Source organism: Lissotriton helveticus, chromosome 1_1, assembly GCF_964261635.1.
Source record: "Lissotriton helveticus chromosome 1_1, aLisHel1.1, whole genome shotgun sequence".
Classification (NCBI taxonomy): domain Eukaryota; kingdom Metazoa; phylum Chordata; class Amphibia; order Caudata; family Salamandridae; genus Lissotriton; species Lissotriton helveticus.
Genome location: NC_136057.1, coordinates 1,297,733,317 through 1,297,746,264, shown reverse-complemented (window position 1 = coordinate 1,297,746,264; position 12,948 = coordinate 1,297,733,317). Strand labels below are relative to the sequence as shown.

The following is a 12,948-nucleotide window of genomic DNA, read 5'->3' as shown; positions in this document are numbered from 1 at the left end:
GTTTCCCAGAGGGCGCATACCTGTTGCTTGCTTTTACTGTAGAATTTTTATTTGAGGTAGGCGGACTGTAAGAAACGTACAGTGTTACATGTGAGAAAAACAATAAATAAAAAATAAAACATTGGCATAGCCAACAGGAAGGCACCACCGACAATGGGAGGGAGGGAGGGTGGGCGGGCGTAAGGCAGGCATCACGGACAAGGGGATGGAGGGGGGGGGGGGGGGGGGGGAGTCACGGACAGCATCATAAAGAAGGCATGGACAACAGGGGGGAGGGCGGGGGTAAAGAAGGCACAGAGGGTGGGGTTAAAGAAGGCACAGAGGGTGGGGTTAAAGAAGGCACGGACGGAGGGCGGGGTTGTAAAGAATGCACCACAGACCGAATGTAAGCACCTGCAGAAAGAGAAACACAATAAAGAAAAAAGTGCTTAAAGACTAAATAACAGGTACCGTGTAACAACTGAATTAAAAGGGAAAGTTGCCATGAGAGATAACAAATGAAGACGAGGCGGTACTAAAGATGGACTAACAAGCCTATTTACTAATCAGAAGTCAGCATTTAGGAAAGACAATGAAAAGCCAATGGCAAATATGGGCGGGGAGTGGGTGGGGCTTCTATTCTCTACTCCACTATAACAAGTTTCACAGAGCAGCGAATGCACACGGACTCCAGGCTTGGACGAAAAATGGCAGCTCATTAGTGATGGAACCTCCTGTAGAATCTGCCAATGAACTCATGAATAAATAATTGCTCTTTTGTAAAGTATGGTCTGAACTTTTAATCAGATGGAAAGGAAACACTAAGAGATAACGAATAGTTTCTTACCCGTCGTGTAGTTTTGCAGCTTGAAGATCTTTCTGGATTCACTATGCTGTGCATTATTCCGCGGTCTAGTGGTTGGGTCCAGAATCGTAGTCTTTTCTTTCTTTCTTTTTTTTTTTTCCCAGAGCCCAGGTGGGCGTTGACGTCCCATCTTTTGGTCTACTTCCTGTGATGTCGGCACGCTTCCTGTTGAAGCTCCCACCTTTGGAAGTCATCTTCTGATTCTTTTTTTCTTGTTTTTGTGTTCTGTTTGTGAATCCTTTGGCAATGTTTTCTATTTCTTCTTCAATTAAGTGATTTTTTCGCTTAGTCCTTTAAGTTGTCTGTTCTCTATTGACCTTGTGTTACCACCCTCTTCTCCTGCCTCATCTTTCTGGCGGAGGTGGGTGGGTTCGCTAGTGAATCCAGAAAGATTTTCAAGCTGCAAAACTACGCCGGCAGGAAAGAAACTATTCGTTTTGCAGCGTGAATCTTTCTGGATGACTATGCTGTGCATTGACTTTGTAGCGGTTGTTATATTTGTGGCGGCTGGGTGGAAGATGAGCGTTGGTTGTTGAATATATGTTGAAGAACCTTCTGTCCTACTTGTGCTTCCTTGTTCATTTGTATATCCACACAGTAGTGCTTAGTGAACGTGTGCACTGAAGCCCATATTGCCGCCAGGCATATGTCTTGTATGGGTGTGTTAGCCAGGAAGGCTATTGTTGCTCCCTTCTTCCTGGTAGAGTGGGCTCGTGCCCCTTCTGCTAGTTCTTGACCTGCCTGTTTGTGGCAGAATTGTATAGTTTGTGCGATCCATCATGCAATGGTTCCCTTTGTTACTGGTCTACCCAGGAAACTACTTGCGAAGGACACAAAGAACTGCTTTGTTTTCCTATGCTCTTTAGTTCTTTCTATGTAATGCATTACTGCTCTTCTAGCGTCCAGAGTGTGCAGCGCCCTCTCTGCGCTTGTGCATGGTTTCTGAAAGAAGCTTGGTATTTTTACTGTCTGTTTCATGTGGAACCTCGACACCACCTTTGGCTTAAAGTGTGGGTCAGTTCTCATTACCACTCTATCATTGTGTATTTGAATGTAGGGTTCTTGCAGTGTTAGCGCTTGTAGTTCGCTTACCCTGCGCAGCGAGGTGATTGCCACCAGAAAGGCTGTTTTCATTTTCAGCATTTGTAGGGAGGCCTTATGAATGGGTTCAAAGAGCGCTTTCATGAGCTCTGTTAGGACTAAATTAAGGTTCCATGCCGGTGGCGGCATCCTCTTAGGTGGTGCGATCCTTTTTGCCCCTTCCAGGAATCTCTTTACTATTTGTGATGTAAAGAAGCTCTCTCCTGTCTCTCCTCTTGTGTAGGCTACTATCGCTGCTAGGTGTACTCTTAGCGAGGATGAACTTAGTTTTGCCTTCAGCAGGTGCGTGAGATATCGTAGCACCGTTGATTCCCTTGTCATCTTCTGGTGCAGTTTCTTCTTTTTGCACCATTGTGTGAACCTCTTCCATTTAGCCACATAGCACCTTCGTGTGCTAGGTCTCTTTGCCTCTCGTAGGGGTGCTCTCAGATAATCGTAGGTGAGTAAATTCTATATCTTCAGGAGTCATTCCGCCAGGCTGAGGCTCTCTGGCTCTGGGTGTAGTACGTCTCTGTTCCTTTCTTTCCTTTTCCCGAACCTGTGGGGTGGTACCTGTGCCATTTCCATTATCTGTGAGTACCAGGTCTGCCTGGCCTACTGAGGCGCCACCAAGATCAGTGTCATGTTGCTGGTTCTGCACTTGTTGAGTACCCTGTGTTTCAGTGGTATCGGGGGAAAAGCGTAGGCAAATGTTTTCGACCAGCTTATCCATAGAGCATTCCCCTGGGATCGTTCCTCTGGTTGCCTGGATGCGAAGTATCGGCATTTTGCATTCTGGTGTGTTGCAAATAGGTCTATCGTCTGAGTTCCCCACCTCCTGAATAGCCTTTGTGCTTCCTGCGCATTGAGTTCTTACTCGTGGGATGCTGAAGTCTGTCTGCTGAGCCACTCTGCTTCCACATTGTCCTTCCCTGGTAGGTGTATGGCTAGCAGGTCTATTTTGAGTGGGATAGCGCATCTCCATATTTCCTGCGCTAGGTTGGACAATGCGACTGATTGTGTTCCGCCCTGTTTGTTGATGTAGAACATCGTTGTTGTGTTGTCTGTATCACCACTCTCTGGTTGTACAGTTATTTCTGGAATGCCTTCGGGGAGAGGAACACGGTCTTCAGTTCCATGTAGTTGATGTGTCTGACCGCATCTGCTGGAGTCCACAGACCCCTCACTTTGAGTTTGTTCATGTGTGCTCCCCATCCCATCTGGGATGCGTCTGTGGTGATGGTCACTGTTTGGTTTGAGTGGTGTTAAGGGCTTCCCCTTTGATATGTTCTCCCGGTTCCACCACGTAATCTCCTCCTGCACTGCGTGCGTTACAACCACTAGATCTTCCCAACTTCCTGTAGCTTGTGACCATTGTTGTTGCAGCCATTCCTGGAATGGTCTCATGTGGAGCCGTATATTGGGGACCAGGTGTATGCAGGATGCCATCATCCCCATGATCTTACTCGCTGTCCTAACTGTCAGAGATCGCCCCTTCTGGTAGTAGCGTGTCTCCTTCAGCAGAGCCAGTGTTCTCTTGTCGCTGGGGAACACTTTGCTCTGTATGGTGTTGATCTGTGCCCCTAAGAAGATCTTCAACTGCTCTGGTTCCATTGAGGACTTCCCCCAGTGTATGGAGAATCCTAGGTCTGTCAGTATCTCTGACTCGCTGTGCGTGTTCCTTGCATGTCCTGTGTGAACTTGCTTTTATTAGCCAGTCGTCGAGGTAAGGGTATACATGAATACCTTCCCTGCGCAGGTAAGCTGCCGCGGGTGCGAGACATTTGGTCAACACCCTTGGTGCGGACTTTAATCCGAAGGCTAGGGCTCTGAACTGATAGTGTTCTTTGTTGATGGCAAATCATAGTAGATGTTTGTGCTGCCTATTCATGGGAATGTGCAGGTAGGCATCTTTGAGGTCTATGGTGGACATGAAGTCTCCGTCCCTTATCTGAGGAATGACCTCTTGGAGGGATGTCATTTTGAACGTTTGTGTCTTTATGTGTTCGTTTAGGAACCTTAGATCCAGGATGGGTTTTAGTGTTTCGTCCACCTTTGGAACTAGGAAGTAGTTTGAGTAAACTCCCTTGTTCCTTTCTCTGAATGGAACTGGTTCGATGGCCTCATTTCGAGTAGTTCTTGTGATTCCTCTAGGAGTAGCGCCAGTTCTTTTCCTGAATGCGCCTTCCTTTTTGGTTTACTGTTTGGTGGTTTCTTTTCCAGTTCTATGCAGTATCCGAACTGTATGATGTTGAGTATCCATTTGCCTGTAGTTATCTTCTTCCACTCCTGGAAGAAGTGTCTTAGCCTGCCTCCTACTGGTGTTACATGGTCGTCGCTGTTTGGTCTGTGCAACTCCCTCTTGTTGGCCTTGTGCTCCACCCTCGGAGGGGTCGTGTGGGTGGGCACGCTTTGCGTGACGGAGTCACTTTGAGGTGGGTTGTTGTCCCCCTCTTGTTTGCCCTCGTCCATTCGCCCTCCCGCAAAAGGACTGGCCCGAGGCTGGTACTGCCACGTTTGCTTTTGCTGCCCCTGCTGGGATTGATTGTCGCCCTGGTGTGCCTGCTGGAATGTCTGGTGTGACGTTCCCGGCTGGTTTCCTCCCCCTTCCATTTGGTCTCAGTGTCGGGGTACCCCTTCTCATCCCTCTGAATTGTAAGGCCCCCATGGACCTTGCAGTTTCATTTTCTTTCTTGAGCTGGGTGGGTTTCTCATCCACCGGTGCTCCGAATAGTGTCTCTCCATTGAAGGGAGTGCTCAGGATGTTGTTTTGCACTTCCGGCTTGAAGCCTGAGATGCTAAGCCAGGCCTGCCTTCTTTCTGTGATTCCTATCATCATAAGTCTGCTGGATGTGTTAGCCCCATCCAAGAACGTTTTCAGGCAAGCATTTGCTATATTTTTTTCCCTCCTCTACCATGTGTGATGCCCTTTGCTGGTATTCCTTGGGGAGGTGCTTGAGCAGTTGCCCCATCTCGTCCCAATGTTGGTACTGGTGTCTGTTCAGCAGGGCATTGGAGTTTGCCATGCGCCAGTGTACTGCTGCATTTCTCTCTATTTTTCTCCAAGTTAGGTCCATTCTCCTACTTTCCTTGTCTGGTGGTGGCCCTGACGTTGTTGGAACGTTTGCCCTCTTCCTGGCTGTTGCGCAATAATGGAGTCCGCTGTGACGGATCCCTGAATGTAGGGAGGATCCTGAGAGGAGTGTTTGTACTTTTTCTCCTTCCTAGGTGTGACAGACCTGCAGGTCGCTGGGTCTTTGAACGCCTCCTCCCTTGGTCCATGACACTAGGGAGCATGGGGAGAAACTGACTCTTTGTTTGAGTGGGGAGCAGAGTCTCTAAAAGGAAACATGCCTTTGGCTTTTCCTCCTCCAGTTTGACTCCATAGGCCGCTGCCGCGTTCTTGATGACCATATTATAGGCCCCAATGTCATCTGGTGGGGAAGGCCTCGAAGGATAAGTCTCCACGGGCTCTTCCGGGTTTTCGGAGTCGAAGTCCTGCCAATCCAGGTCCTGTGTCATCGAGGATGCAGAGCTGAAAGTTGTTCGCTGGTCATCGTCACCTTCTTCCTCATTGTATAGGCCCTCTTCCTCTAGGTGTTCCTGAGGCTCTGGAGTTTTCGGCGGCCCTTCGGTGTCGAATTCCTCTTCCTCTTCTATCTCGACGATCGTCGTCGGGGGTTTCGACGGAATCGTGAACCTCTTTATTTTTTCGTCAAACTCTCTCTTCCTTTGCAGGATTTTCTCCACTTAGGCCTCGAGCCTTCTCTTTTTCCTCTCCATCTCGGCGGCATGCTCGGTGTCGAGCGTTTCGGACGATCTCTTCGACTTAGTCGTCGACGTCGAAGCGACCTTCGGGTCCTTCTCCTTCGAAGTTGAGCGTTCCCTTTCGGGGACCTGCTTTGACGACCTTGGCTTTTCGCCGGCCTTCGCCGCCTGGGAGTCCTTTTCGAAGGATCCGCTGGGCTGTTTGTCCTTGGTTGCAGCTGCGACCGTCGAGGTTTTCGGCGCCAGTGCTCCCTTCGAGGACTTCGACTGTTTTTCGAGAGTCCTGATCGGGCTTTCAAGAGTCTGTCGGGGGTTTAGGGGTCGATATCTCTCCTACCTCTTTAGGTGACTTCTTATCGGTCTCTACGGCCCTGTAGTCATCTGGTCCCTCTGCGATTTTGTCCTCTTCGTGGCTGGAGAGGCCCAGGTCATGAAGCGACGGAGGTTGGCCTTTGCCTTGAATGGTGTAGTTGGCTCTCCTCTGTCTCTCTCTAACCCCGACTGTCTTCGGGGTGAAGGAGGAGCAGGCGTTGCAATCCTTGCTCTCGTGGTTGACCAGTAAGCAGAGGTTGCAGACCGGGTGCTGGTCCTTCTGCGCGTATTTGTGGTGGCAGTTACGGCAGAATTTAAAGGGTGTTTTGTCCATTCCTGCGCTCAGGGGGCCCCCTGTGTGCGCATTCTCCGTTGGACGTCGCAGATCTCGAAGTTCTCCTCCTCCTTCGTCGTCCCGGCTCGGTGATCTTGTTCCTAGGTATCTTCTCCAAACTTTTCTGTGAAAATTCTGCCTTTTTCTTCTTCTTTTCTCCAAAAACTCTGGAGCCTCACGGTGACGATCCAGACCCAACGGCGGACAAAAGAATCTGAAGATGGCGCTCAAAGGTGGGAGCTTCCGCAGGAAGCGTGCCGACGTCACAGGAAGTACACCAAAAGGTAGGACGTCGATGCCCACCTGGGCTACGAAAAAAAAAAAAAAATAGAAAGAAAGAAAAGACTACGATTCCTGACCCAACCACTAGACCGCGGAATAATGCACAGCATAATTAAACCAGAAAGATTCACGCTGCAAAAAGCGATTTGCCTAGGAGCACATGATAAAGCAGGGAAGCACACAGGTCGTCCTTAATCAATCAATCAATCAAGAACTTGTAGAGCGCACTACTTACCCGTGAGGGTCTCAAAGGCGCTGGGGAAGGGGGGGGGGGCGCGCTACTGGTCAAACAGCCAGGTCTTGAGTAGCCTCCTGAAGGTCAGTAGGTCTTGGGTCTGTCGTAGCCTCAGTGGGAGGGTGTTCCAGGTCTTTGCGGCTAGGTGGGAGAAGGATCTGCCGCCAGTGGTTGTTCTTCGGATGGAAGGGACGGTGGCTAGGGCGAGGTCGGCGGAGCGGAGCTGGCGGTTGGGGATGTAGAAGAAAAGTCGTCTGTTGAGGTAGGCTGGGCCAGTCTTGTGGAGTGCCTTGTGTGCGTGGATGAGGAGCATGGAAGGAAATCCTCTTGTTGACGGGGAGCCAGTGCAGGTTTCTCAGGTGGAGGGTGATGTGGCTGTAGCGTGGTACGTCGAGGATTAGGCGTGCAGAGGCGTTTTGAATGTGCAGTCGTTTGAGGGCGTTTCCATAGTCTAGTCTGCCACTGACATGGGCCTGTGTGACTGTTCTTGTATCTGTCGGGATCCACCTGTAGATCTTGCGGAGCATGCAGAGGGTGTTGAAGCAGGAGGAGGAGACTGCGTTGACTTGCTTGGTCATGGAGAGTGTTGAGTCGAGGATGACTCCCAGGTTGCGTGCGTGGTCGGTGGGTGTCGAGGCTGCCATTGGCCACCAGGAGTCGTCCCAGGCTGAGGGGTTGGAGCCGAGGATGAGGACCTCCGTCTTGTCCGTGTTCAGCTTCAGTCGGCTGATCTTCATCCAGTCGACGACGGCCTTCATTCCTTCGTGGAGGTTGGATTTGGCAGTGAGGGTGTCGTTGGTGAGGGAGATAATCAGTTGAGTGTCGTCTGCGTAGGAGATTATGTTGAGGTCGTGTTGTCGGGTGACGTGTGCGAGCGGTGCCATGTAGATGTTGAACAGTGTTGGGCTGCAGGATGAGCCCTGGGGTACGCCGCAGATCTTGGAGGCTCTGGGTTCTGCCGGAGTGGAAGGAGGTGGTCCATTCCAGGGCCTTGTCCCCAATACCTGCGTCGTGGAGGCGTGTTCGTAGTGTGCGGTGGCATACAGTGTCGAAGGCGGCTGAGAGGTCAAGGAGAATGAGGGATGCGGTCTCACCATTGTCCAGCAGGGTCCTAATGTCGTCGGTGGCGGCGATGAGGGCAGTCTTGGTGCTGTGGTTGCTGCGGAACCCTGACTGGGATGGGTGCAGGATGCTGCTTTCTTCGAGGTATTGGGTTAGCTGTCTGTTGACGATCTTCTTGATGACCTTGGCTGGGAACGGGAGCAGGAAGATGGGCCAGAAGTTCTTGAGGTCTCTCGGGTCAGCCTTGGGTTTTTTGTGTAGGGCGTTGATTTCGGCGTGTTGCCATTTCTCTGGGACGGTCACGGTCTCGAAGGAGAGATTGATGACGTTGCACAGGTGGGGTGCGATGGAGCTGCTGGCTTTGTTGAAGATGTGGTGTGGGAATGGGTCTGACGGGAAGCCGGAGTGGATTGTACTCATGGTCTTGATGGTGTCATCGATGTTCACGTTGGCCCAGGCTGGCAGGGGGTCATGGTCGATGGTGTGCAGAGTCTCTGGAGTGTTGATGTCTGTTGGGGCTGTCTGGGTGTTGAAGCTGTTGTGGATGTCAGCGATCTTGCGGTGGAGGAAGGTGGCGAGGGAATCGCACAGGGCGCGGGATGTCGTTGGTGTTGGAGCTGGGGTTGGAGAGTTCCTTTACGATGTTTTAGAGCTCCTTCCTGTTGTGTGCGTTGTCGTCAAGGCGGTCTTTGAAGGAGGTCCTCTTGGCAGACCTGATGAGGTGATGGTGTTTGGGGTGGCGTTTTTGTGGGCTGCGAGGCGGTCTGGTCTCTTTTCATTGTGCCGTTTCTTCTCTAGTTTCCGGCAGGTTCGCTTGGAGGCTAGGAGTTATGGGGTGAACCAGCTAGCTCTCTGGCTGGTGTCTCTGTGGGTGGGTTTCTTGAGCGGGGCGAGGGTGTTGGCGCAGTCGTCGATCCAGCGTCTGAGGTTGCGGGCAGCGTTGTCTGTGTTGGAGGGGCTAGTGGGTGGGCTGAGAGCGAAGTTTGCGTGTAGTTGGTCTTCTGTGATTTTGCTCCAGCGGCGGGGGATCTGTTGGGTGCGGTGGTGTGTGGAGGGTTTCTGGAAGGTGAAGTGGATGCAGCGGTGGTTGGTCCAAAGGAGTTCGGTGGTGTGGCTGAATGAGACGTGGGAGCTCGAGGATAAGACAGGGTCGAGCGTGTGGCTGGCGGAATGGGTAGGAGTTGACGCGCTGCCTCAGTCCGAGGTTGTCGATCAGGGTGGTGGAGTTGCTGTCGTTGTTGCTCTCCAGGTGAAAGTTCAGGTCTCCGAGGAGGATGTAGTCGGTGGAGGTCAGGGAGTGCGTGCTGATGAAGTCGGCGATGGAGTCGCTGAACTGGGGTCGGGGTCCGAAGGGGTCTGTAGACGAGGGTGCCTCTGAGGTTGGTGTTAGGGTCTGTGTGGATCTGGAAATGCATGTGTTCGGCGGTGCTGAGAGTGTCATCGGTGCTTGTCAAAGACCCTGAGGCTGTTCTTGTGGACGATGGCGATTCCTCCTCCGACTCCGTTGGTTACTAGTATAAACCTCTTGTTTTTACTTTAATCCTGGACATGATGGACGAATGTCGACTATTTCTGGCCTTCAAGCCACATAAAGCGTCATTTGTCAAAGAGGACACGATTAAAAATTCTCTCTCACTCCACACAAAGCTCACTAGATTAGGTTACTGTTCCGTTAAACAACAGTAGAGCACCACTGTTGTTGATTCACTTCCTTAATAACACCATCGCTAGTCACACAAATGAACACTTGCACAATCTTACCTTTTGATTTAAAATCCTGGGGGCTGAAACCATCAGCTTTTTTCAAAGACTCCTGCAGCTTCTGAATTGAGAACTAAAATGAAAAATGACAAAAAAGAAGAAATATTCGCAAAGCAAGTAGTGCAGTCTTGATTTGTGGGTATGAATGGATGCAAAAGGACAAAACAAATAGGCCTCCATTTGTGCAGAAAAATATTATTTTTCTCTCTCAGATATCACACATTTCATTTGTGGATTTTTTTTATAACACAAAATGCATTAGTATAAAAAAAATCATATTTCGCATGCACATGTAAGATATTTCATAATATAGCTTTCATCATACTAGTGACTGCCTACAAACCACCCTGAGAGCTTTACCATTGTCAGGTCGACTAAGCAACATAGCAATAGAGGACCAAATTATAAGGCAGGGTTATCTACATTAAGAGGCAAAAGAAGGCAAATTGTGTGGCCTAATATGGCACATTCTCTATCAGTATTCGTTTGATCCATTTGAGCTGGAAACTGCATTCCTATAGAAATCTGCATATTATCTGCCAAATTATGAGGCATAAGTGTTAAATCAACATTTCTGTGGTAAACACCACAGCATCACTAATTCCACATAGCATAGAGTGCTTCAACTCTCAACAGATTAGAAGGCTGGTTTCGGAAAGGTGGAGCAGCAACACGGAGAGCAGATGCCCGCAGTCAGCCGGGAGAAAGACTGCAGAAACAGAGCTAAACGGGAGAGGGGAGGGTGCGCAACAGGGTTGTGCTGGTCCGGTTAGCTACTTTTTCACCAGCCCAGCGGCATTAGCTGCAGCAGCTTCATCAGCACCGGGTCCTCGGGCCGACAGGGGTGAGTCCGCGCCGCCCTCTGTAACAGCCCGCCCCGCCCCCTCCCAGCCTCAGCCTCAGCAAGTCAAGGCTAATTTTAAACTGCACCAGCGGCGTAAACTTTTCTGGAGTACATCGGATGCAGCTTGCTAATTTTTCTTGACTTTACCGGTTGTCATCTGCTTCAGCGGCCCTCCTGCACGTGACAGCCTAATCCCGCCCAACGCCCCGGCCTGAACTCAGTCTCAACTGATGTAGTGTTAGGGCGCAGCCCACTGCCAGACAACCTGCGGACATGCCCAGAAAAAGGCGCGGGTCGGTGGCATTAGGCTGGTGGGGCTTGGTCCTCTCGGACACTAGGCCGCGTATCAGCCCTGCTCTGCGAGTAGAACATAAGTGGAGCTCACTCACGGCGTTCAGCGCTCCCCTCACAGCCGCCATCTGCTACACCCCCTGCCATCGTGAGATCTGGCAAGATACGGGGTACAGCTAAACCTGCAAAAAATGGGGGGCTAAGGATAAAATTAAACGGTTAGACCTCGTACCAACAACGCATTCAATAATATCGAACGCGTGCTGCAACAGTGAGATCTCATTAGCCACAGCAGCCACCCTCACATAATTCATCAAGTTCTAAGGACCCAGGGTCCACAAAAAAGGACAGACTTTAAAAAAAAAAAACAATGGATCCAACCTCATCGGCTCATGGCAGCGCGCCCACTAGACTTCACTCACCTCTGTGTCTAACAACCCAGCCAACCTTTACCTAGTTCTCTCCGAAGCGCAAGTCCATGCGACTGAACATGATGATGAGCAATTGTGAGAAGTTAGCCTGGCATATGATGTCCACTATTCTAGTGGGCACCTTGCACCAGTCTAAACGACCCTTATTGATGGTGGTTGTAAAGTCAACCTTATAGACAAGCTATCCTAGTGGTAGCATGGACCAGCAGTCTTAGGCTAAAACTTCAGAGAGCATGTGAAGCCAGCTGTTTTACCATATATACTCCTTTGAATACCAAATGAAAGGACATCACACAAGGTATATATCAAATATATATGTATTTATTTCTAACACAACCCCTCTGAACTCTTTATGAGGTCAGAGATCGAAATACATCACAAGTTACTCATTAAGCATACTTTAAGTTGAACAAATACAATTCTGCCCTAGGGGCCTCACGAACCATATACTAAGTTAAGTGGTATAAGAACCACTTCAGGAATAGTGAATAGGCTTAGAGCATTACTGAGGCTACACTACAGAACCAAAGGTTAGGAAGTAGGAGACCCACGGGAGACGTGTGCAGTGTGGGAACACAGTCGCGAGTTACCATAGAGTTATAATGGGAACGTTAAAGTTACAAAGTAGTAGATTAAGGACACTTCCGGATGGACTATGGTAAAACCCTTTTAAACTAGGACACTTCGAGAGTCAACACCCATGTAAGCACCGGAGTACTCGAATTACCTCACCCAGGGAAGCCGGGTGTATAGGTGTCTTTTCGTGTCGGGTTTCGTCGCTGTTTCATATGGAGAGCTGCAAGGAAGTGCTGTAGGCGACCAGGAGAAAAGTGTCCGGGTGGATCCAAGGGTAGATCGAAGATGTGAAGAACCTGAAAGCAGAGGGGACAGAGTCTGGGTCACTAGCCAGTTACCAGGAAGGAACCAGGCGATGTCGAGATGCAATCAGGTGAAGTGGTGAAGCTTGTCTCTGCAGCCACGAGGACCAGGAGGCGTCGACGATGACCAGGAGCTGGTTACGAGCTGTCCCACGAAGGATCTAGTTGACTGCGGCGTTGGTATCCGGATAGGACCCAGCAAGCCTTGGCAAACGCAATCCACGCAGGAAGGGAAGATGTGCTTCAGTTCAGACCAGCAAGGTCTGGGGAGCTTCTCCTCTGCAGGGAAGCCGGAGCAGGCCTGGAGCAATCAGGCAAGCGGTGTAGTTTCAAAAGAAAGTCTTCAGAGGGCTAACTAGCCAACGGGCTAGCAACCGGGAAGACGCGTCGAGCTGAAATGCAAAGGCAGGCCCCACGCGGCACTCGTGGAGTGTGGAGGGCTGAGCTTCGGTGCAAATGGCGCTTGGGTCTGGGGCTTCTCAAACCCCAATGCACAACTGCGAGGGTGCCTCGGTAGTTGCACTAGTTAGCAAAGTGCAGGTAGTCCAGGGTGTCCGGTCCCACGTCTCTCTTGTCCGCCACGGGTCTCAGCTTTGCTGTGGATGTGGATCGGAGTCGGAGAAGTCCAGTTCCTGAGTCGCTGAGTCTTCGGGTTCCGGCAGGAGCGGCGAAAAAGCAAACCGGCAAGTTACTGGTGGTGCCTGTTTGCACAGGGTGGTCACTCCTTGACCACAAGGGAGATGTCTTCAGTATTCTAGTCGGTATAGAACGTCGAAGTTCCAAGAGTTTCGTTTCAGAGTTTCAGTCCAGGATAATCTAATGTCTC

General features: G+C 50.4%; 1 protein-coding gene across 4 annotated transcripts in view; it reads right to left on the bottom strand.

Annotated features, from left to right (window-relative positions):
- The window catches only part of DSN1 (DSN1 component of MIS12 kinetochore complex), a 293,642-nt gene that overhangs the window by 130,882 nt on the left and 149,812 nt on the right, over positions 1-12,948 (bottom strand). For all 4 annotated transcript variants that reach the window (XM_078681111.1, XM_078681103.1, XM_078681094.1 and 1 more), the window contains one exon: positions 9,679-9,751. In XM_078681111.1, the coding sequence (XP_078537237.1) occupies positions 9,679-9,751 (73 nt within the window). The remainder of the gene's footprint in view (positions 1-9,678; positions 9,752-12,948) is intronic.